General features: G+C 41.0%; 2 protein-coding genes across 2 annotated transcripts in view; one reads left to right on the top strand and one right to left on the bottom strand.

Moving 5' to 3' along the window:
* Positions 1-10,758, bottom strand: part of DNAH12 (dynein axonemal heavy chain 12) — a 74,857-nt gene extending 64,099 nt beyond the window's left edge. The window contains exons 1-8 of the mRNA XM_029995981.1: positions 10,557-10,758; positions 8,532-8,695; positions 6,245-6,335; positions 5,924-5,950; positions 4,790-4,979; positions 2,839-2,914; positions 1,816-1,974; positions 918-1,113 (exon numbers count right to left, since the gene is read on the bottom strand). Coding sequence (XP_029851841.1) covers positions 918-1,113; positions 1,816-1,974; positions 2,839-2,914; positions 4,790-4,979; positions 5,924-5,950; positions 6,245-6,335; positions 8,532-8,695; positions 10,557-10,562 — 909 coding nt within the window. The 5' untranslated portion in view covers positions 10,563-10,758. The remainder of the gene's footprint in view (positions 1-917; positions 1,114-1,815; positions 1,975-2,838; positions 2,915-4,789; positions 4,980-5,923; positions 5,951-6,244; positions 6,336-8,531; positions 8,696-10,556) is intronic.
* A 1,574-nt stretch (positions 10,759-12,332) lies between these two features.
* On the top strand, positions 12,333-17,160 carry PDE12 (phosphodiesterase 12). The gene is made up of 3 exons (XM_029995980.2): positions 12,333-13,602; positions 14,689-14,767; positions 15,507-17,160. Exons 1-3 carry the CDS (start codon positions 12,370-12,372, stop codon positions 15,947-15,949), a joined length of 1,755 nt encoding a protein of 584 aa, XP_029851840.1. The 5' UTR covers positions 12,333-12,369; the 3' UTR covers positions 15,950-17,160.
* Positions 17,161-23,525: the final 6,365 nt, after the last annotated feature.

Raw genomic sequence — 23,525 nt, forward strand, 5'->3', positions numbered from 1 at the left:
ACATGCCTTAAGTATAAATAAAATATATGGAATGCATTTTCCTCTGACTACTTTTTTTTTTTAATATGACAATGATTTCATTAGACTATTGTACTATTATTTTTCTACAAAGTAAATAAATGTTTAATCCTAAAAATTATTGCCTTCTCAAACTGCTGAACATACATATTCCCACTGATTATTATATTCTTAAATGCTTTAATTGGAAGTTAATGGATTTTTAATTTTCAGTAAACCAAGAACTTTGAAAAACAATTGTCTCAGTCTGAAATCAGTGATTTCATTTGAATGTTCTCGTTTTATTATTATTAGGAAATAAAACAATTGGAAATTCCTTAAAACAAAAAAAATTAACTGAGAAACACTTCATATAACTTCCATCTTGATATAAACAATCAGGGAGAAAAAAAAAAATTAACTCACAAAGCACTGTGGTATCATTTTCCACAGAAAAAAAAAGTGTTTGGAAATTTTGCAGAACTATAGCCACTTGCACACATGTTGGTAGAGCTGGACTTTCAGTCTGGTTTTGTAAGTATGTTTACTCTCAAGGGAAAGAGACCGGGTTTTGTTCATTTTGCTAATATATGACATAACTGTAGTGCCAAGATTGGCGATAGGAAGGGTCCTGAGAACACTGAGATATTTCCTTCTTTTAGCTAATTACACTGTAGCTGGTAGAATGAATAAATTTTCTGCATCTAAAAAACTAGAAGAAAAAGAAGTAGACAAGACCAAGTATTTATTTTAAATGAGGGAAGTTGACAACATCTAACACTTCGAATACTTTACTGGATTATATGCAACAGATGGCTAACAATGATTAATTAAACAGGCCCCATATCACATAATGTGCTGACTCATTAAAATTACCTAAATTTCACATTAAGTTTATCACGGAGAGGAAAGATTTTTACCTGATTAGACATAAGCATAGCCACACAGTTATAAAAAGAGTCAACCTGATCCAACTTTACACCGTTCAATGCCGCCTTCTGACTAAAGAGACTGATAACTCTTTGATACCATGTGTTCAGTATCTTCTCTTCTGCTTTAGAACAGCTTAGAGAGACATCAGTCTTTAAAGATTCACAGTCAACTGGCCCTTTCAATCTAGAAAAGAAAGTTACAGGCAACTTTACAAACAAAATTTAAAAACCCATGGAGTGAAGTAATAGTAATATATACTGTATTACAAACCCATTCTTTTTTAGCAGAAAGCACAGTGAGAACCTAAGCATCACTTCTGTAGACTTAAATGAGGAAAAAATACCCCATACCCCAGAAAATAAAGAACAGTTACCAGAAAAAATAACGAGGAAAAAGATATTGATAATTATGAAACCAAAAAGTTCCAAGATTAAAAATAAAATTCAACTGATGAAAATCGGCAAGGAATCTGATCTTTAGGATTCGCGTAGAATTCCCTACAGATAGTAATACTACTAGAAGTCAATTTTTCAAATGCTAGTTCAACCAGACTTCTATGGGGATCACAGCATTAAGATTAAATAAATAATGAGACCTTTACAGAATTAAAGGCAAAACATAACCTTTACAGAATTAAAGGCAAAACATAAATCAAAAGGGCTGATACTACCAGCAACGTAAGCACTGATAAAATACTTATATCTAACAGAGAAGAAAAGTTAAATGTGTCATGACACAAAGTAACCTACTCAAAGAACATTAAATGACACATTGAAGAAATTTATTACATAAAAAACCCTATGATGAATAACAGAATTGAACAAACTCTTCTTTGCTAGCTTCAAAAATCTATATGGGTTAATAATTCACCAAAACAGACTTTACCTGAAACTTGAGAAATCTACTATGAGACAGGTAGAGAATGCTGCATAACCAAAATCCAGTAGAGTTTTCATTGTGGGGTGAAGAATGTGCAAGTTGGAAAGGATTTTATTTTTTGCTTGGATAAAACTGTTATGCCATGGTCTAGAAAAATCCAAGCCTCTGAAAAAAAAAAACCAACACACAAAACCAACCAAAACAAACAAACAAACAAACAAAAGTTAAGAGCTCAAGCAATACTTGAGTAAAACATTCTTACATATAAAAAGTAGAGTTAAAAAGCTTATTCCCTAACATGAAATTTAAGTGCCATACACATATCCTCAATATGATGCAGTGGAAGCCATAAAGATACCCTGTCTGATCAACGATGTTTTATACTGCAGAGTATTTTCAGATCACCTGCTCTTCCTGAAGCTCTTTCAATGTAAACTTCTAACTTCACCAACTGCTAACAGGAAGCATTTATCATCAGCATTTAGATGGTACACATTCTGATGCTTCAGCAAATTGCGCAATTTGGATAATTATGTTCCGTCTACCTGAATTCCTCTTCTATTTCAGCAGAGCATAATAGCCTTTCCTTTGGTCTCAAGGTTTCACCTCGTAACACCAAAGCCCTATGAAACATTGGCATTAGATGCAGTTTTAGCACGTTAAAGTACTGTACAATGCTGCTGTCTGCCAGTAAGCTGCCCTGTACACATACACTTCATTCCAGAGGTGGCTGCACTACGACTTTAGTGTCTGGACACTCAGAGCCAGAAGTCTCATTTGCAGTCATTAGTGCTATTCTATGTAACTGTAAAAACAGTAATAAAACACTGTCAGTGCTAAAACTTTGTAAAGCATTCAAATACAAGATGTTCAAATGTAAGATCCTCTACAGAGAGAAAAAAATGTCTCATTAAGGGACTCCAGAACTAATATTGTGCCATAACTCTGTTTATGCAGCTCAATGAGAATTTCACTCATGCAACCAAGTTTGTTTTGCCAGTGGGTTATTTCTTAACTTAATCCACTCACAGAGGTGATAAAGGCAAAGGTGCCTCCTCTTCATCTTCAAGTCCTTTTACATCTGGCTTAATAAGAACATTTCGCACTAGGTAAAAAAAAAAAAAAAAACATTAGAAGAAAATTAAGCCATATTCAATAGGCACTGTACTTCCTCAGTCTTTCTCCAGGTTGAATCAAGCACATATTAGAATGGAAAGGTAACTATCATCCAAGTCTTCAAAACACATTCTCTCAAAGGTAACTCAAAATCACAGCTTCTGCTAAATACACACAGATTCAGGTGGCTTAATTCCAATTCTGTCCCCTGTTCATGAAGGTTTTCAGATAGACTAGTGTTTAAATAATTAAATACTTTGTTAAGTAGTTTCTTCATTGAGAGGATAGTTGGTCACTGGAACAGGTTCCCCAGGGAAGTGGTCACAGCACCAAGCCTGTCAGAGTTCTAGGAGCATCTGGACGATGGTCTTAGTCATATGGTTTAGTTTTAGGTAGTCCTGCAAGGAGCAGGGAGCTGGACTTGATGATCCTTATAGGTCCCTGTCCTGGTTTTGGCTAGAATAAATTTAATTTTCTTCTTAGTAGCTGGTATGGTGCTGTGTTTTGGATTTAGGATGAGGATAGTGTTGATAACACACTGATGTTTTAGTTAGTATAAACACTGCTTAGCAACAAGTCAAGGATTTTTCAGCTTTTCATACTGCCCTGCCAATGGAGGCTGGGGGTGCATAAGAAACTGGGAGGGGACATAACAAGGGGAGCTGACCCAAACGAGCCAAAGGCATATTCCATACCATATTACGTCATGCCCAGTATATAAACTGGGAGGAGTTGGCCGGGGGGGGCACTGCGGCTCAGGGATTGGCTGGGCATCAGTCAGCAGGTGGTAAGCAATTGTATTGTGCATAACTTGTTTTGTATATTCTATTATTATTATTTTCCCTTCCTTTTCTGTCCTATTAAACTGTCTTTATCTCAACCCATGAGTTTTACCTTTTTTTTTTCCCCTGATGCTCTCCCCCCATCCCACTGCAGGGGGGAAGTGAGCAAGTGGCTGCATGGTGCTTAGCTGCCGGCTGGGATTAAACCATGACAGTCCCTTCCAACTTGAGATAGTCTACAATTCTAAGTATTTATATTGAACAAAATTGCCATAATTATAGTGGGATACCATAATTATCCCACTGATGACATTACAAAGAAGTTAGTCCCATGTTAAATTGTGTATTTTTTTAATCTGCATTTTTAAAAAGATCAGCCATCCACCAAAATATTGATAAAACTTGGCTCAATTTCAGATTTCAAATACTATAAATGTAAATAAAAAAGATAGTAATACATGACTTCACGGGAACAAAATTCCAGTTCATGACTCTCTTAAAAAAGGTTTAAAAATCAAAGTTGTATGAGTGATATCTGAAAACTGCTAATTATCTTTGCAGATTTTTATTGCGAGCTTCCTCCTGCATAGAAGGCAGCATCAGAAAACTTATGGATGTGCTTGTGGATGAACAGCTTAAAAAAAGCTGCTGTTCCTGAAGAGGCAAAAAAAAAAAGAATGACTAGTACATAAAAAGTTTCTACCTTCTTTAGTAGAAAACAGCAATATATTCTTGCATCAAATTAACTAAACAGGTTAAAGACTTGATGAAATAAGGTCATCAGCAATCAACCTTTTTCTCATGAAGTCTACAGCTGCCTTTGTCTTTGCTTGAACTATACCTTTGGCTGGTTAACTTTTTACTAGTCCAAATAAAGTCAGCAAGTTTTGCCTTAAACATTATGGCAAATACACATTTGATGAGGCAGAAAAAGATAAATCAGTGGTTAATTACAAAGATCATGCCTGGCTGAAAGAACAATCTAGAAAAAATATTTTCAATGGGAGAACATGGAACAGCTTATAACATATATATACACATTAATATATTAATATTACTACTGTGTAGTTTCTGGTACTTACCCACGCATCTTCTCATGCTCATTTCATAATCCCTTATTATCTCCCCTAAAAGCTTCTCAGCTAGCAGCTGTCTATCTTTGCCTTCCATAAGCGACTGTGGCACCAATGCGAGCATGGACATTAGCCACTGCTGCTGAATGGGAACCACCGGATTACTTTGCACGCACTTCTTCATAAAGAGATAGTTTGTCTGAAAGGACAATATTGTCAGAGGTCTAATAATTGGTTATGTAAGTATTTTTGCATTAGGCTTGACAATTAAGTCTCTTTTTATTCACCATTTCTTATGCTTAAGGACAGGCAACATAATCTAATCTTTTTAGTGTTCACTGACTACTACACTAAAAGCTACTCTATGGTGGGTAAAATGGTCTCCTTATCTCAATGCTTAAATACAAAATACTGTACTTTTCAGTACAGCATTTTCCTTGGTTCTCTGCTGAAGTTTATGAATGATGATAAAACAGTTCAAGGTTCCTGTTATTGTTCTTTGGACAAACATTTATCTGGCAAAAAGAATGCACAAACGGGGGGGGGGGGGGGGGCAAAGAAATAGTTATTTATGCTTTTGAGTGATAGCTTTGTTATAAAATAAAAAAGGATCTGAATCGCTATAGTCTTCAGAATGAGTTTACCTAACATTGGCTAGGAAAAACAGATGTTCCCTTAAGCTACTTAATATTTCAATGCTAATTTGAGTTTAAAGTGGCTCTCAGAGATAAAGTCTTATTTTAAAAGCTATACACAAATTCCAGGATTTGTACATGTTCCTCAAATCAGGTGAACAATGTCAAAGACTACTTTTTGTACAGGCTAAAGTATGATCTATGACCTCAACTGAAAAAATCCTGAAGCCTGTTATAATTTTTTCTAAGTAATGATCTTTAGCTAAGGTTTAGATCAAAACTGAAATTACTGACGGACATACTTTCTGTGATAGAAAAATACTTTCCTTCTATTGGACCACAAGAAAAGATTCCTATTTTGCTTCCTATTCCATTTTTCCCCAACAAGACTACTGAAAAAGCTTTTCCTGTTTAACCACCATTAATTCCACATAACATACTCAACCCCACTGAATAGAGACCATTCACTCTTCTACTCTAAAAAAGCAGAAGAAAGAATTTAACTCACTCTTCGTTGCTTTTCCTCACTGTTCATCTGTATAAAAAGGAACAGAAAATCGTAATGTATTATGAACAAAAATGTATTATAAACAAAAAAAAATCAGAAATATAAAATTTAACAAATATTATTCCTAAATAAAGACTTTATTCTGTAGATATACAGGAATCAATTTCAATGGGACTACTTCAGCATACAAATACATTTATGAATTACTAAGGATTGAGATAAGTATCTTTAAGCAAATACTAAGAAATAAGAGGCATAAATGCCCCAATAACAAAGAACAAAACAGGCAACAGTTAAAATATTAAAGAAATACTTTCTCACAGTGGAAGGCAGTTCTGGGATAGCAGGTACAGGACCTCTGTGATATTTTTCTTCCATTGATACACGACAAACTTTTAAAGCTCTATCAATTCTAAAGTAAAACATACGAGTCAGAAGCGCAGAAAAACTACAAATAATATATTAAAAATAACGCTATCATTTTAATTGATGCAACCTGTTTTGTCATGTTTACCAACTCTTTGACCACTAAAAGCTAAGGCTACCTTTGCATACTCTGTCTTCTCTTATGTAAAGAGCCACATTTGTCTTGACCACAGTCGTCATATATACGTGCCTTGACTCACTTCATCCAATTGCCCAGTGCTCCTGTTAGGATTATACCTTACTTCACCTCAAACAACTGCAACAGTTCTTGTCCAACTGTATTATGAAAACAAAAAAAAAGTGCAGAACAAAACTCCTAAAGATGTTTATTTTAACACCAGCTCTTTTTTACTGCCTGTGGTTATAAATTGCTAAATAACTATCAGAAAACTTTAAATTGTTAATGTTGGCATCTCCTGCTGACCTTATGCACTAAGACATTTCAGTCCACCCTTTTGGGATGCACTCTGTACATATCTTGCAAAGAGTATTTCAGCCTTATCTCAATATAACTCAGCTAAAAACTCCAAAGTGTAAGTTAGTCTGCCAATTTCAAGTATACACTCAAATCATTACTTCAGTTCACTTTGTACAAAAATGTCACTGAATCAATATCCCAGCAGAATATACACTGTTTGTGAGGTGGCTGGTCAGCAGTCATCTTACTGCACAGTAAGTTATCACTACAACATAGTTCACATTTTCAGCATACTGAACACCTGCATTCTAAAAACTGCACTGTGCCACTGGAGGTATCATTGAAAAGTCAGGATTTACTTTCCAAGAGCTAAAATTAAAAGACTTTTTGTTTGTTAGACTTGTACAATAACAGCATTTAAATTGTTAAAAGAACCATTTCTCTGCTTTTAACTTCTATATAGATTAACTGCTTTCTATAACTATAAAAGAGAGAAGGAGAGAGGACAAGGAGAGAAGAGAAAAAGAAGAAAACGCAACACGCCCTCACTTATCTTTGGCACAAATCAGATTCCCTTCTGTGATCAATTCTTCTCAGACTTTGATCCTTCAGCTTAGTTTTACACCACTGCCAACCTCCAATGAAGCCAACAATTTGGGACACATACAGGTATCTTACGAGAAAAAACAAACTGTAATACTTGGCCACTTAAAAATTTAGCCACTGAAGTAGAACATCAGTTGCATAGGAATTAGTTAAATAACTGGTTACCATCACCAAATCTAGTCGCAGCAAATGGAATCACTAAAAACCCACACCAACAAAAATAAAATTATTTACATCAGTGACAATATCTAAAATGGGTTAAATTAGGACTGTATGTGGGTCTTTAATTTCCATTTCTTCTTCTGAAGGGCCAAACAATTTCTTTCTGTGCTTTTTAATCCTTTCAAATACCACTAGATTTCCTTACCTTTTTAATCTTTTACATGAAAATGCAAGTTGCTATATATTTCATAATACTACTATAAACAATGCAACCTTGGCATAAATATGAAAGGATTATGTGGGGTAAGATAATCAACATGTCTAGAGATTCTTCAGTAAATTCCTGAAAATAATGTAGGTATTTCAGGAATAAATTTCTATCAAAATAATAAACTTTTAAAAAAGAACTTAATTTTCTATTAGACCTACAACAATTACATGAAAGCAGCCCCTTCCTATTGTCTTTCCTCCTTTGCAAATGAAAATCTTGAAAGACAATTTTATGTGAATTTACCAATCATCTTGGCAGCTGTGCTCCTGTGGCGGCAACACAGATCACTAAGCTCAGCAGCAAATGCATTAAGATAGTGACAGAGAAGCCTGGTAGAAGTAGACCCACGTTTCGATCATTCACACAAAAGCAAGCAAGTAATCCAGACTTTGATTCTCTTTGAAAAAGGCTTTCATAAAGAGAAAGGATTTTTTTTTCAGTCTATCATAAACAACATTCAAAACATGAAGGTCACTTTCTCCTCACAACTCACCCCAACAAACATACCTCAAGCAGATTTTTAGGTGCTATAAAAGAAAAAACATCAGAGATTCTATCAAATGTTCTTCTATTATTAATGATTTTAGATGGAAAGTGTTCAGCACTGCAATAGTGACATCAAAAACCTCTAAAATTAACAAACACCATTATTATTTCTCAGATGTCAAATGTGCAATGTTTCTTTCATTTGAACTTCAACATTTCTTGAATGACATGAAACTCACAGTAACTGATTAATCATCTTTTGCTGTTCATTGCATCTTCGGTATGTCAGTAGTTTATTCTGTAATGATGACATATCAGATGTGACTGATGAAGGTAAAACAGTGGGAAGAAACAAAGTTCTCAAAGTCTTTTTATTGGAAGGTGCTCCATCTGAGTGCGGCATCTAAAACCATAACAAAGCCAAGATTCCAGAATACAATTAATCCTGTACAGAAAGCAGTTTAACAGATGCATGTATTAAGTTGAATGTACAGAAGATATAAAATGAGGTAGTCTCGGAGATTTCCGCAATCTAGGTATGAAAGTTTAGCTTTCAGAAAACAGAAAAATACTGTATGTGTTAAAATGGTAAAGTTCAACATAAAGTGTGTACAAAGTCTGCAATAGTAAAAAACGATGGTACAGTTCTATTAACTCAAGATGAGCACATTGCATAAAAGTCAAGTTTTATTACAAATCTCTTTCAGTGCTTATCTACCAGCTGTACACAGCACAGAAGACACCAGAAAAGCAGCCTCTTAAACCCCCCAGCAGGCTGCACCTGACTGGCCCTGTTCTAGGCATATTTCCTGTTCTGATGGGGCCTGAGACAGTGTTGCTGTTCCTGTGGCTTCAGGAGGTGACTAACTACTTACTCCTTTCTTGTTTGGTCACTAAAAAAAAGTTACTGCCTCATTGAGTCCACCCATACTAGATAATGTGGAACAAATTCAGACAAGGATGGCCTCTAAAGTTCTGAGGAAAAAAAAAAAAAAAAATGCCTGAAAGCATCCTTGATGTTTGGTATTATTGTGAAGATAAAGCTGCAGCAACTTTTCGAATACAAGATCCTAGAATTCTACTGAAGTGAGAGGCACTCTTTAAAGGAAAAGAAACAAAAGCATAATGACATCAACATAGACTTACAGCTTCACCACAGTGTCAAACAAATGGGAGCAAAATTATGAGAAAGTTACTCTTTAGACACTGTGTCACTGTTAGAGAGAGACAAAGTGCAGGAAATGATCAAAAGAGCATTTATGTAAAAACAGCACCCTATTCTTCCTTTCATGTTTCTCAAGGGAAAAAAGAATTAGGCTTATCTTTTATGTGCAAAGTAGACATTAAAAGTTCTATTCCATACATGGAAAGGTTAAGAAACTGCATGATCATCTTGTAAAAAGCAGTGTAAAATTGGAGACTTCAGAAATAATTTTCTGGTGCTGAAAGTCTTGCGGTAAACTTAGCAGGCTGCTTAAGAACCCTATCTTGCATATAAACATGTATTCCATCAATAGGCCCTAGTGATAGTGTTTTATGTATTTACCTGAGGCAGAGCAGGGCACAATTTCATTTCAACTGCCTGTCTGGAAATGTTTATCTGAGCTACCAGAACAAGTGCCTCTGTAAGTACCAAGCAGGTGCTTGACAGTAATTGACTCTTTTAAACTGCACCAACTCCAAGCTCTCTAGATAATATTCACTTACAGTATGCCAAGGTGCACATCTTCAGAAGCAAGGCTAAACTGAGCAAGGACTAAACTGAGATTATTGAAATGAAGAGGCAAGCAAGGTGTTAATGTGGCTGAGGGGATGTGGCTAAACCCTGGCTTGTGGATGCAGATTCCCAAGGAAAAGAAGGCTTGTGATTTGGTGGGGTGGATATGGGATTCAAGCTAAGCAGATGGTAGTTTTGGTTATGACCACAGTTGTGGGTAGCTGGGCTCTGGAACAGGAAAGTGGCGACAGTTATGGGTTTGAAATAATAATCCTAGTCTGGGGGCAGGATGAAGATGTGGAGCAGATAATTAGGTAACCATGGTTAAAGATACTTGGCAACACAAGTTTGATAATCACCTGGTATAAAGACAGAAAAATGGAAAAAAAGAGGGGAAATAAAGAAAAAACCCTGTTGTGTGACTGGGCTCAGGCTCACTAAAAGACTATCCTTTTATAGCGGCTTAAGTCCTGCTCGTGTCTGAGTACGGCTATCCCAAAAGATCGATGGCAGGGTTCCCCTGGAAACACGAGGCACAAACTCACACCTGCATTTCAACAGGTTCTCACAGGGGAGCAGAAAGCCAAAGCTACCTCCTAAACAAGCGGTACGGCCTAGAAATGAATTAAGACGGGTGGTGGTGGAGGCATCAAAAGAAATACAGCTAAAGAGAGCCGAGACAGTATCCCGTTTTCCCGGCTCCCTCAGCCCAGCAAGGCCCGGGGACCACAGCCCTGCCGGTCTGTGGCGGGGGGGAAGAGCGGCATCAACCCCCGCGACCGCCCCAGCCCCACGGAGGGCCACCCCGCCGCCCACGCTGCCCTCACCTCTCCCGGGGCCGCGGTCCCGGGGCCGGGGGCCGCCGGGCAGGACGGCGGCGCGGAGGCGGCTCGGGACAACGAGGCGGTTGCCAGGCAGCCGAGGGCGGGCGGCGCGGCGGCTGTCAGCGGAAGGGGCGAGGCGCGGCCAGCGGGGCCCGGCGCCGTGCGGGGCTCTGGCCTCGGGGGCTCTGGCGTGACACGCTCGCCCAGCCACAGCCCCAACGCCGGCCGCCGTCCCTGACGCCATTTCAGAGACACCCCGCGGTTTCCAGCCCACCTCCGCCTAGCAAATCAGCGCCCGCACCACTAATCCCCCCCCTCCCCGGAGCGCCCTTCGCACCTGCGGGCGTCAACCGCGGCGCTTCTCTGCTCCCCGACGGCTTGCGTGCAAAACCCTTGACTTCACGGCCAGACCTTGAGCCGCGTCCCTCCTGCTTTCAGAGCAGGCTTCTCCCTCGAAGACGCAGCAGCACACTGCCCTTGAAAGGGAGCTGTGCCTGCCTAGATCCCTACCGTTAACAAGGTTCACCTGCCCAAAACAGAATGCTCATTCGGCGCCTATTTATTCACAGAAAGGGTGATTCTTGCGCTTTGTACAATACCAGGCTACTAATATACTCTTGTGATGAAAAAAAAAAAAAAAAAAGCAGTTACTTGGAAAAATCTTACCTTAAATTTCCTAGTCTGCCACTAACACAGCCTAAGCAAGTCAGTAAGTCTCTTTGCTCCAGCGCTCTGCCTGCACAAAGCAGATAAAAACCTTCTCGTTCCAGATCACAGCAAGAATGCTTAAGAAAGGACAATACCCTCACGAACCAGATAGCTGTTGCTAAGCTTCTACGTTTTGTAGAACTATAAATGGAAATTTTAAGAAATTCCAGAGATTTACTACGCACTTGGCCGCATTTGACAGAGCCTTTAAAATCCTGATTTTGTATCTGTGTGGGCAGAGCCCACAAGAGCAGCTGGGGAGAAATTCAGATCCTTTTTCAAAAGCCCCGGGCACCTTCCTCACACGTTTCACAGCCCAGGACTACTCCGTTTGAAGTTTCAATCCAGACGTGGAATGTTTTCTCACAAACAGTAAACAAACCCAAACCCTTGGTATCAAGAGATTTATCCATGCGCAGCCTACGCCCATCTGCGCCTTGTGTGGGAAACCAACCCCCTTTACGGACCAGCCGTTTGCCAGGCGGACGGGAAAGCCTTCCGCCGGAGACGGGATTTCGCGGCTGAGGGAACAAAAGGCGCTGCTCCTGCAGGCGGTCTCGCCCGCGCCGGACGGGCGGGCTAATCGCCGAGAGAGGGGCCACGACCGAACGGCCGGCAGAGCGGAGAGCCGCCGCGGGGCCGCCCTCTCAGTCACGGCGAGGCGCTAACGCTCCCGCCCGCCGCCCAAAGCGACGCGGGGCGCCCTCGCGCGCCGCCCCTCCTCCGGGCGCGAGCGGCGGCGGCCGTTGGGAACGCGGCCCCGCCCAGCCCCGTGAGGTCGTTTCCGGGCGCGCCTCTCGGAAGCGGGCGAGCCGCGGCGCCGGCTCCATGTGGCGCAGGCTGCGCTCCGCCCTCGGGAGGCTCCGCGGCTCGCCCGGCGCCGGCCGCGGCGCCATGGAGCGGGCCGTGGTGCGGTGCGTGCCGTCCGAGCCCAAGCTGAGCCTGCGGTTCGTGCTCCCCGACGGCAGCGCCAGGCACATGCAGCGGGACCAGGCGGAGCCGCTGGGCCGGGCGCTGGCCCGCATCGCCACCAACGCCGCCAAGGGCCACGCCAAGGCGGCGAAGAAGAGCAAGAAGGCGCGGGCGGAGGGCGGCCCGGCGGGGGAAGCTGCGGCGGCGGCGCCGGCCGTGCGGCTCTTCTCCCGCGACGGGGAGGCGGTAGCCGAGGAGGTGCCGAACGCGGCGGCCTGGCAGGACGGCGCCGTGCTGCAGATCGGCGAGGCGCGGTACCGCGTGGAGCGCAACCCGCCGGCGCTCACCGAGCTCCAGCTGCCGCGCTCGCTGCTGGCCGGCTTCCCCGTCTGCCCCAAGGTGAGCGCCGAGTTCGCCGCGCCGCAGCACTGCCTCTTCCGCTGGTACCGCGAGCAGCGGCCCGCGGCCGGCGGGGAGGCGGCGGCGGCGGGCGACGGCGGCCCGGCCTGGGTGGAGGCGGCGGCCGAGCGCGTCTTCACGCCCTCCAACGCGCTGGTGGGGCTGCGGCTGAAGCTGCGGTGCACGCCCGGGGACGGGGCGCAGCGCTACGGGCCGCCCCGCGAGGTGGAGAGCAGCGGCCCCGTGGAGGCCGGCCCCGGCGCCTGCACCTTCGACTCCCGGCACCTCTACACCAAGAAGGTCTGCGGCGAGGGCTCGCTGCGCGCCGTCTCCTACAACATCCTGGCCGACGCCTACGCCCAGACGGAGTTCTCCCGCACCGTGCTCTACCCCTACTGCGCCCCGTACGCCCTGGAGCTCGACTACCGGCAGAACCTCCTCAAGAAGGAGCTGGCGGGCTACAGCGCCGACCTCATCTGCTTGCAAGAAGTGGATAAGGCCGTCTTCGTGGACAGCTTGGCTCCAGCCCTAGACGCTTTTGGACTCGAAGGGCTCTTCAGGATCAAGGAGAAGCAGCACGAAGGCCTGGCCACTTTCTACCGCAGGGACAAGTTCGGCCTCCTTAGCCAGCACGACGTAGCTTTCAGCGAAGCCCTGCGCTCGGACTCGCTGCACAGAGAGTTGTGCGATAAGCTGGCCAAGTACCCCTCGGTGCAGGAGAAGGTGCTGCAGAGGTCATCTGTGCTGCAGGTACCAGCTTTGTACATGCGTGCTTCCTCTCGCCCCTCTCCTCCTCCCGCTGTCTCCAGGCAGGCGCAGCCAAGCTAGGTTTGTTGAGCGTCAAACCGCAGGCGAAGGGGCGAGAGGGATGAACAGTCTGAGACATAGAACAGGTTAGCTAGGGTAACGAGCAGGGCAGAAGAGCAACTTAGGAACAAGAACAAAACATTGAGGCTTTGCTGAACTGGATATATGGAATTACCAACATTTGGTAAAAAAGGCAAAATTATTGTCTTCCTCTTAAGATGAAGACAGCTGTTGAGCTTCTGGGCCAGGTTTCGATTCCTGGTTGGTAGTATTGGCTGCTGAGTTTTTTGCTACTCGCTCCCATACGTCAGAATACGTATTTCATAAAACTCACATCTTGTAAATCAGTTCTAAAGGAGATTAATTTAATTTAGCTTGTCTTAATAATGCCACTTTAGAAGGTAACAGCAGGGAGAGAAATAAGGTTGGACAGGTTTGTGAGCTTGTTGGTGCCAGGGGGTCTTCCAGCAGAGCTACTGTGTCAGTACGAATGTGGAAGATAGAGGTCTGTGTCAGGAATTTCAGAAACGCTCACTGGTAAAAGTTTCCTACTCGTGGACTGAGTAGGACTAACAAGCCTTCCTTGATAACCGAAATCACCTCTAAACTTACGTTCAATTTAACAACTATGCAATGCTGCAGTTTGCTTGCTAAAACCAGAGATACAGCTCCAATTCTGTTGCAGAGGTGGGAGAATAGAAAATAAAAGTAGCTAAGAACGGTACAGCATTAGCAACATCTTGGGGAAAAATATGGAATGATTTGAAGGGGAAAAATACAGCCGAACCAGACACTTAATGGACAAAAGAACATTTGTTAAATACCTGCATGTAGTGGTAATATATTAGCTGACATGCAGACCTTATATAGAAGATAAAGAGACTCAACTTAGGAGCTGTACTGCTTATTAGTTATAAGCATCAGATTCTTTGAACTGGATTGCCATACAGGTATAAGCTAACCATTGCATTTCTGAAAATACACCGTCTCTATTTAAGGCTTAACAAAGATTGCTTTTTTTTCTTGAAGGTTTCAGTTCTTCAGTCTACAACTGATCCTTCCAGGAAGATTTGTGTAGCTAATACCCACCTATACTGGCACCCAAAAGGTAATTTTGTCGTGTTCCTGGATGTAGGGTAACGGGATTTGTAAAGGTTTTTCTCTTTCCTAGGGAGAATAGATTTCCCCCCATTCTTTTGCAGCTATGACCTTTTCTTCTGAAACTGAGGGTTTCCTGCCTTGCTCCTTATCTAGATGAAGCAAGCCCGGCTGCTATTTCTTTATTTTCCTTAGAGTAAGATTGTTCTAGTCTGCCTGGGAGTCAGTAGAATACAGCTGAAAGCAAGGCAAGTCAAGTTACACACAATTCGTCCAAAGAGTAGACCATAAAATATAGCTAGCTTTGTGTGTGCTCGTGGCTTCCCAATCCTCCTGTACCTGAAGGAGCTATACTGGGGTACTGCCAGCAGGGCAACCAAATCGGGCTACAGAAACTTTTAGAAGAAATTCTCCTCTTTTAAATTAGTTTTCTTTTGGTTCTGTGCCTTTCAGGAACGTTATTAGGATGGTTGTCATGGAATGGGAAGCTGCTGTAATACGGGTGTTGAAGGTTCAGAGTTCTTGCATGTGCAAGTTTAAAACATTGTCTGCCTCTCCAAAACTTTCATAGTCACAAACTTCAAAGGCTTCTTCATTTATGAAAACTGTTCTAAAACGTAGTGCACAGAAGATTTAAAATGAGATTGCTGTTTCAGCACTATACATGATATATGCTTAAATGAGCAACTTGGAAAACTCCTCCAATGCTACTGTGAAGTATTTAAAATAATACGTTTTTGTGTTTTTAGGTGGGAACATCCGTCTCATCCAAATCGCCGTAGCCTTGTCTCACATCAAGCACGTAGCATGTGACTTGTATCCTAGCATACCAATCATATTCTGTGGAGATTTTAATAGTACACCATCGTCTGGAACTTACAGTTTTATTAACAGTGGTGGCATTGCTGAAGATCATGAAGACTGGGTCTCAAATGGTGAAGAAGAAAGATGCAATATGCCTCTAAGCCATCCTTTCAAACTGCTAAGTGCTTGTGGAGAACCTGCTTATACAAACTATGTTGGTGGGTTTCACGGATGTCTGGACTACATTTTCATTGACAGAAATGCTCTAGAGGTTGAACAGGTCATTCCCTTGCCAAGTCATGAAGAAGTAACAACCCATCAGGCTTTGCCAAGTGTTTCACATCCTTCTGATCATATAGCACTAATATGCGACTTAAAGTGGAAATAGATCAGCTCTTGCATGGTGCTTTTGGGGGTTTTCGAACAAGAAACTTAATTCACTGCTAGGGAACTGAGGTTACACCCTGGCTTGTATGCTATTAAAAGGAAGGTCAGAATGATTACTGCGAGGTTCATGTGTTTAATGGTTCTACTGAATATTATCACAGTATTCAGAGTATCTGCATGACAACTTTTCCCTTCCCTTTTTATATGCTAATAGGAAAAATATATTTAAGACAGGGGGGTTTGAAAATTGGATTATCATATACCTTTTTATTGGTATTTTTAAAGGATTAAGAATTATTTTGGTAAAAAAGATACATGAATTTAATCTGATTTATAAGACAGTGTACAAACTGAACCCTGCTTAATTCAGAACCAAACGCAGAACCTGAAAACAAATGGATTTAGTTGATTCAACCTCATTGTAATTACTGTTATGACAAGACAATTTTTTAAAAATAAGTTCAGAAATTGTCTTGTTCACTTACCATTACTGTGTCCCAGTTTTTTAGTAAGTGGCATGAACAATGTACTTGTACCTACTACCTTCTGAAAATACGTTCTTTAATTATCAGTGAATAGACTTTCTGTCAACAATCAACCATGTTAAATTCAAGGTTATAGTTAATTTGGAAGCATTTTGCTTGCCCACTTAATATGGGTAATGAGGGTAACTTTAGCACCTCGTAAAATTGGATACATACATAGGTAGCATCTACTTTGACCATCCTTCTGTTGTTTATAGTCATTGGCAATAAAAGAAATACTAAAGTTTAAGAGAGCCAACTCTGGATGGGAGGGAGCTTTTTAACAATATAATATGTTTCCAGGTAGGAGGAGATACAGAATAGTTAATTATGTGGTGCATTAGCTATCTGTGCCTAAATCTTTAAAAAGAAACACAAGTGACTTGCAAACCTTTATCACAATTGTTCTATTCTGTTCCTCTATTGCATACAAAGATGACCTGAATTCTGAATAGTGTTTTTACCTGCATTTTTTCCTTCTAGAAATAGTCTAGTCTTACCTATTTTGTAGGAGATAATTTGGATGTGGGGAAATGTGTTTTATCTGTACCTTCATTGAATGTGTTGGAGGGGTTTGAATCATTTAACAATGTTTTTCCCTGCATCATTAGTCCATATGAAACAGCATTTGAAAACCATTTCACTAGATCTCCCTCTTTCACCTAATAAAGTTCCCTTTTCAATTGTCTGTCACTGTTGTCATTGATTTATTTTTTTCTAGTTACTGGTGTCTTTCATGGCAAAACAAGTCTGCCCAGGTTGATAAAAGCTGTGTACCCTATACTTGCACAACTACTCACCTCCACTGCATTCTAGTGGACTGTAGGTTGTAGCTGTTTATATACTACTAAAAATAGCCACTTTCAAGTAGCGTATTGCTGAGGGTCATTAGTCCTGTCTCTTGCGATAGTACCTGCTATACTGTGAAGGGTATGTGTAAAGAATGCTCTTTACACTTTTGTATGTTATTTCCAATAAAATTACTACTGGTCTTCGTTACTGTAGTATCTGAGCATCTAACAAGTCAATGCTGATAAACAACTGCACTAGTAAAGCCAACAGGCAGGTTTAGCCTCAGAGGTCATACAAGGTTAAAAAGATGCAGGCCTATAAATCTCAAAACGTGTCTCAAACAACATGACATGAGAAGACAAGTCTCATGAACTGTCCAGAGTTTTGTTACCGACTCTGCACATAAAACCACAGGTAAATGGAAACTGACAAAAGGACTGCTCCACTAACACACAAGTTTGTAGAAGCCCCTGTTACTAAAGGTCTCATGTAAATGTCCTTTACAAGTAGCTTTTTTCAGCAACATAAGCAGTTAACCTTCCATCTTCCTCTCATCCCAACCTTTCTTACCTGATCCTGCTTTAGCACCTCTGAATCCTGGCTGCTTGTTCCCACTCATGCCACACCAAGCTAAAACAGGGAAGCGATCCAGCTGAAAACACAGGGCCTTTAATTTTCTTGACTGTATTACCATTTTAGTGGGTCATTATATCCTGAGCTGACTCACCATAAAGCCTCTTGTGCCCAAAGAGCAAGATACAGGCTTGGAGGCTGGAATAAGTGATCAAGGCCTGGAGCAAGGCATCCAGCTGCTTAAGCAGATCTGCCACAAAACATAACACAAGACCGCATTGAAAGAGCGTGCATTTATTGTAACGGGCTTTGGCAGGCTTGCATGTAAACCTTCAGATTTCAATTTTTGCTAAGTCAGCATTTTAGCTAAGCCAAATGGTAGCTGGGGGCCTTTGGATAAAAAATGGAAGCAAAATGGGGAATGTGGCAATAAAAGTGGCCAAGGATGATGTTAGATCATTGCAACAGAGTGATGGACAGTACTTGCCCTGTAAAATTGGACCCTAAATACTTCAGGTGGGTCCTTGGTCAGTTACTGTTCTAAGTCTAATTAAAAAGTAAAGTGTAATTCAATCTTGCATATGAGTTGAAGGTGATGTCTGTACTCTTCCAAACTACAAAGTGGATAATTAAAGCATCACTGATTCATAACTAAACTTCAAGATACAGGAGCAAGGACAAAATCTTGCAAACGCAATGGAAGCTGTAAACCTCGTATCTGGGCAAAGAATATTTACTAATTTAGTAAATGAGGGAAAGCTTGCACCTGAAGATGTAACATTCGCAAGCATATGGCATCTTAAAGGGCAGAAAAATTAATTGGAAGATCTGTTCAAGAACAAAATCTAAGTATTAACACCTTGGAAAAACAGCTGAGTCAGAGGCCTTCTACAATTTGCCAGCTCTGAAAAATTTGACGGAAAAAAAACCCCAAAACCAAACTCCACTAAGTAATGCAGGCTTGCAGCCTAGCAAGAGAAATGTCTCAGTTTCAGTCACTTAGACCAGTAAGATTGCAGCTGTTTGGAAGTGAAATAGTATTACTCACATAGGCTAACTGAGCTCCCCTTATGACTCCGAAAAACATTCTTTTTCTCCTTTTTAAGTACCTATCCATTACAACTGCATTACTTCATCTTATTTTCCCAAACCAAAACATTAAAAAATCTCTGACTTTTCCATAGTACCAGAAGATGGAGCTGCTCAGAGAATAGACTTGCCTTGTATTCTGCCTCCCTTCCAAGACACAGCAGGTCCCTCTCATTCCCTGCATTGGTACTTGGGCTGCTGGTTCTGTCTCCTTGCAGACCAAGGAGAGGGAGAGCACAGGACAGCTGGCATCTGCAGGAAGCAAGCGGTAAGGGAAAAACACAGCACTGGAACAGCCCCAGTAAAATTAAACGGCCCTTGCGCATGGCAGATAATCCTTTAATATCTTCAGGAGGAAATTCAGCCCCACGAGCTAGTGCTGGAGATTCTCCAGTCCAAGTATCCCTCGTTTAATTAGTAAAATGCAGCAGCACAGGCTGACTGCCAATAGCAGCAATGTGTCAAGCAGCAGTTAGACATTTCTGGAGTGAGAATGCAATGCTAGGGTCTAGGTTAGGAAGAAGTCGTGATTCAAAAGAATTGTGATTTTTCAGGGGGTGAAAGGCAACCCTTAGGTACACCTTTGGCCCATATCCCCCATATTCCCAAGCTACATTTAAACCTATGTGAGGTAATATACAGTGCTTCATGCTTCATACTTCATATAAGGTGTTTCTAGCTTCCATTTTAGCTCCCCCTACACATCTGGATCTTGCCCAGCAATTAATTCTTCCTCTCTAAATCACCTCTAAAACCCAGATTTGTAGAAGCCCCATTAAGCTTGTCCCCATTTTACTTCATAAACCTAAACTCACCTGTGTTCCTCTTCCAGCAACTGGAATGCTCCATATCCTTCACATACAAAAATTGGGCAAGACTCTCTGCATCTTTTCAAATGTGTGCGTTTGTTTTGTTTTGTTGTTACTTTGCTTTCCCAGACCAGCCATTAAGGAAAAAGGAACATTTCCCTTTGCTTTCTAATCGACTTTCCCATCTCTGATGCAGTAAACTCAAGAGACACAGCACTGTTCCAGCATCTGCTCTGGCTAGCTGATGTCTCAGGAAGGAGGAGCGTCTTCTTTCACCCTGTCTCCTGCTGTGGACAAACTCAACACAAGAAATTACTAGAACTAAGAGCACTGGAAGACTGGCCTTCTGGAGGTAACAGATACTTGGCTAGTTTTTTGGGTTGTTCTGGTTATTGTGAAATGTAGCTTACCTGATATGTACAAAACCCAACCAAGTTCTGCCAGATCCTTCAGACTGATCTGGCAACTTGTAACTTGTATTATTTTTTTCCCTGACCTTGTCCATTCCAGACAAAGGGGTCTTAGCCACTAGTCACAGTTAGTACTTGAAGTCTTACATATCAGTATTTCTTGTATCACTGCTATTTTTGAGGGGACTAAATCAAGCCTGCAGTAAAATGCCTTTATGTATCACAATAAAGCAAACAATAACGCAAAGTACGACTGAGAGAAGGAGGAAGAAAAGGAAGGAGAAAAATGGTACAAGAAAAAAGGGAAAAAATACCCAAAATGCTAAGGAGTCAGATCTTTCAACACCTCAAATTAATTGTTGAGTTGCCTCATTTCTCACATTCCTAGCATCAAAAAAATTGGTCCAAGACTTTCAACTCCCACCCAGAGAGCCTGAAACAGTTCAGTTTTCCACCAATTTGCATCAGATCCCTTAACAGAACCTGATGCTGTTAAAATTTTTTCTGCACAATGCACAACACATTTGGTAGCCAAGCTTTATTCATAGGTCCAACAGCAGCATATCAAATCTCATTTCTTACTCAAGTCCCGTCAATACCATTCTTGACAAGAGTGGGAAAGACATACTGGGACAAGGTGATGTGCATTTTCATCATACTGCACTCAGATTGCCTTTGTCCAGACTTTAATAGATGAGTGAGGGACTGCAAACTGGGCTCTGACTTCTCATTACTGGCAAAACCCTAAACCACTTTTTACACAAGCTAGGGCGGTGCTGTAAGCACCCTCGTAGTGTTCTATTGCCGCCAGTATATTGCTTTATTGGTGTATGTTGAAAACACTAAGAACACACCAAGCAAGTAGAAATGCTTATAGCATTTGTTGCTAATTCCTGATGCGTTTAGAACCAATTTTTGTTCTGCTTGCAAACAGTCGAACATGAGTCTGCAGATTATCTACAAAACAGCTACAGAACAAGTTCTAGATTATGTTGTTCATGAAGCCTTTTTTTTAAAAAGAACAAACCAACAAAACACCAACAAATATCCACTACTATTTATGTTGTGGGATTGAGTGATCAGGTTAGTTACACACAAGAAAAACAAAACAAGCCTTTTGCATTGGTCTGCATGTAGATCTAAATATTCACGCAAAACTATTCTCTGAATGTTGGAAAAAAATGGAAAGCAATCATGCATGTAAGCGTTTTTTCTTCAGTGTTTTGCTCTACAGTTAAGCTGGCCATCCGACACACTGAAATAAAAACTCTTGTATACAAATATTACTAGACTGACTCCCCAGTGCAGTAGAATTTACTCATTGTTTGAGTAAAGGAGCTGATGCTACACAAAGAAATATTTCATCTACTGGAACTCAGGATTTCCTGTCATTAAGGTAGAATGAGGAACAAATTTTTAGCGGTCTTGTGCCTGCTCAAGATTTTGAACTTCTGGGACAACAGCTCAGTTCAGGTATTTGACTTCTGATAGGGAAATGACAAAGCATCTAAACTCTTAAGAGACATGACAAAATTGGATCTTCATGGGAATTTCATCTGCCTCTGGAGAGCAGGGCTGTATTATATGTTGTTACTGATATAAAACATACATAGGTCACTGTTATAATTGCTTTAACCAGAAAGTAACAATTTTAAAGGATGCCAAAAAGCTAAAAAACTATTTTTACCTATCCACAATGTCTTAAATGATAGTCAGTGCCTTTACAATAGAAGAGTTGTACTGTGTTCAGTTAAGACTAGCATACAAATTATCGTTTTGGTCAGTTTAAGAAAGCATCACTGCCACAGCTAATGGATTTACTAACAGATAGCCATATTAATGGAATATGATACAGATTCCAACACCGCATGTGATCCTGGTACTAAAAGAGATAAGGCAGCATAGTAAAAAAAAAACTCATCAGGACTAAGTTTGTTCTTGTACTAACAGACAAGCACTACCTACAAAAGTAGCACTAACTCCAAAGGAGAAAGAAAACCACCAAGATTTCAGCTCACAGCAACAGCCAGTAAGAATATGTGTAACAAACTACTTCATGTTTGTCATCTGAAGACAAGGCAGCCTTCTAAGCACAGGCACTAATCTCAGGGACTCCGGCTTAGAATCAAGAACACGTATCTGGAGTGTACCTTGAAAATGTTAAGAGAACAGTTGATGACACTATAATAACCTGAGGGAAAGTTTATTTACTTCTGTTGATTGTGACACTATTATTCCACAGCCCATCGAGTGTCTTGTCCCTTCCACAGCTTAGTATTACTATGAATAAACTGTGTAACAGAGGCCTTGCTTTCCAAGATTACAACCTTACAGAGTACTAAGAGACAAATATCATTTTAGTAAGAGGTCAAGTGTGATTTACCTATTTACAGGAAGACTGAAGTACTTGCTTCAGTTCCTCTCTATGCTCTGTTTAACACTACAGAGACTACTCAATTACACCCAAGACTTGTATTAACTTTGTCTTACTACACTTCAGTGTAAACTGTAGCCTTAACCCCGCATGCAGACTCTATTACTCTTAAATGAGGCTCAAGATCTTTACTACTTTCTGACTTTGACTTTGGGAAATTACTCACTTTATACGGAATTACAACCTGCTGGTACACAAAGCCAAGCATGGTGACTCTTTGAAATGTGAACTTCTATACACATGCTGTAACTCAAAAGCATAGTGGCTAAACAGAGCTCACGTAAACCTGAGTATTTAATTACTTAAATGCACTTGAAATAATTAAAACAATGAACCTTCATCTCTACCAGACAGAATGTTTCCTTCAAGATAAAAGGCCTACTTTGTTTCTAAGTATCTGTTTTTTTTATTTAAAGTCTACCTTCAACTTCTTCCTTGAAAGAGGAGATGGCATTTTGTTTGTCACAAGCATTGTTTCATTTTAACCTATTGGGACTACCACTACAATCCGTATTATGGACAAGCTGCCTCTTCTGAACAAGGTGCTCCTTTTAAGGTTTATTTCAAGGAACTGCATTGCTAGAAATATGTATATTAACAGCTACCGATGCAATGCATGGATATATCAACTTTGGTCGATATGTAATCAGCAATTCATTAAAGGTGCAGGCAAAACCCTACTCACATTGTCTCCTGGGTTTCTGTTACATATTGAAGACAGTTAATGACTGTATTCAAAAGCTCTGGCATTTTCTCTGCTTAGCTGTGTTCTCAGTAACAGTACTTCCTAGAAACTTAAACCTCAGTTACAGCAGAAGCTGCTTTGGAAGGTGCTCTTAACCTAAATTAGCTTGAGTTTACCAGACTTTGTCACTGGGATTTCTTGTAGCAAGAGTAACAAGATCTGGGCTAAAAATACGAGAGGAGCTTAGCCTGAAACTGCACT

The sequence above is a fragment of the Aquila chrysaetos genome, chromosome 20 (genome assembly GCF_900496995.4).
Source record: "Aquila chrysaetos chrysaetos chromosome 20, bAquChr1.4, whole genome shotgun sequence".
Classification (NCBI taxonomy): Eukaryota; Metazoa; Chordata; class Aves; order Accipitriformes; family Accipitridae; genus Aquila; species Aquila chrysaetos.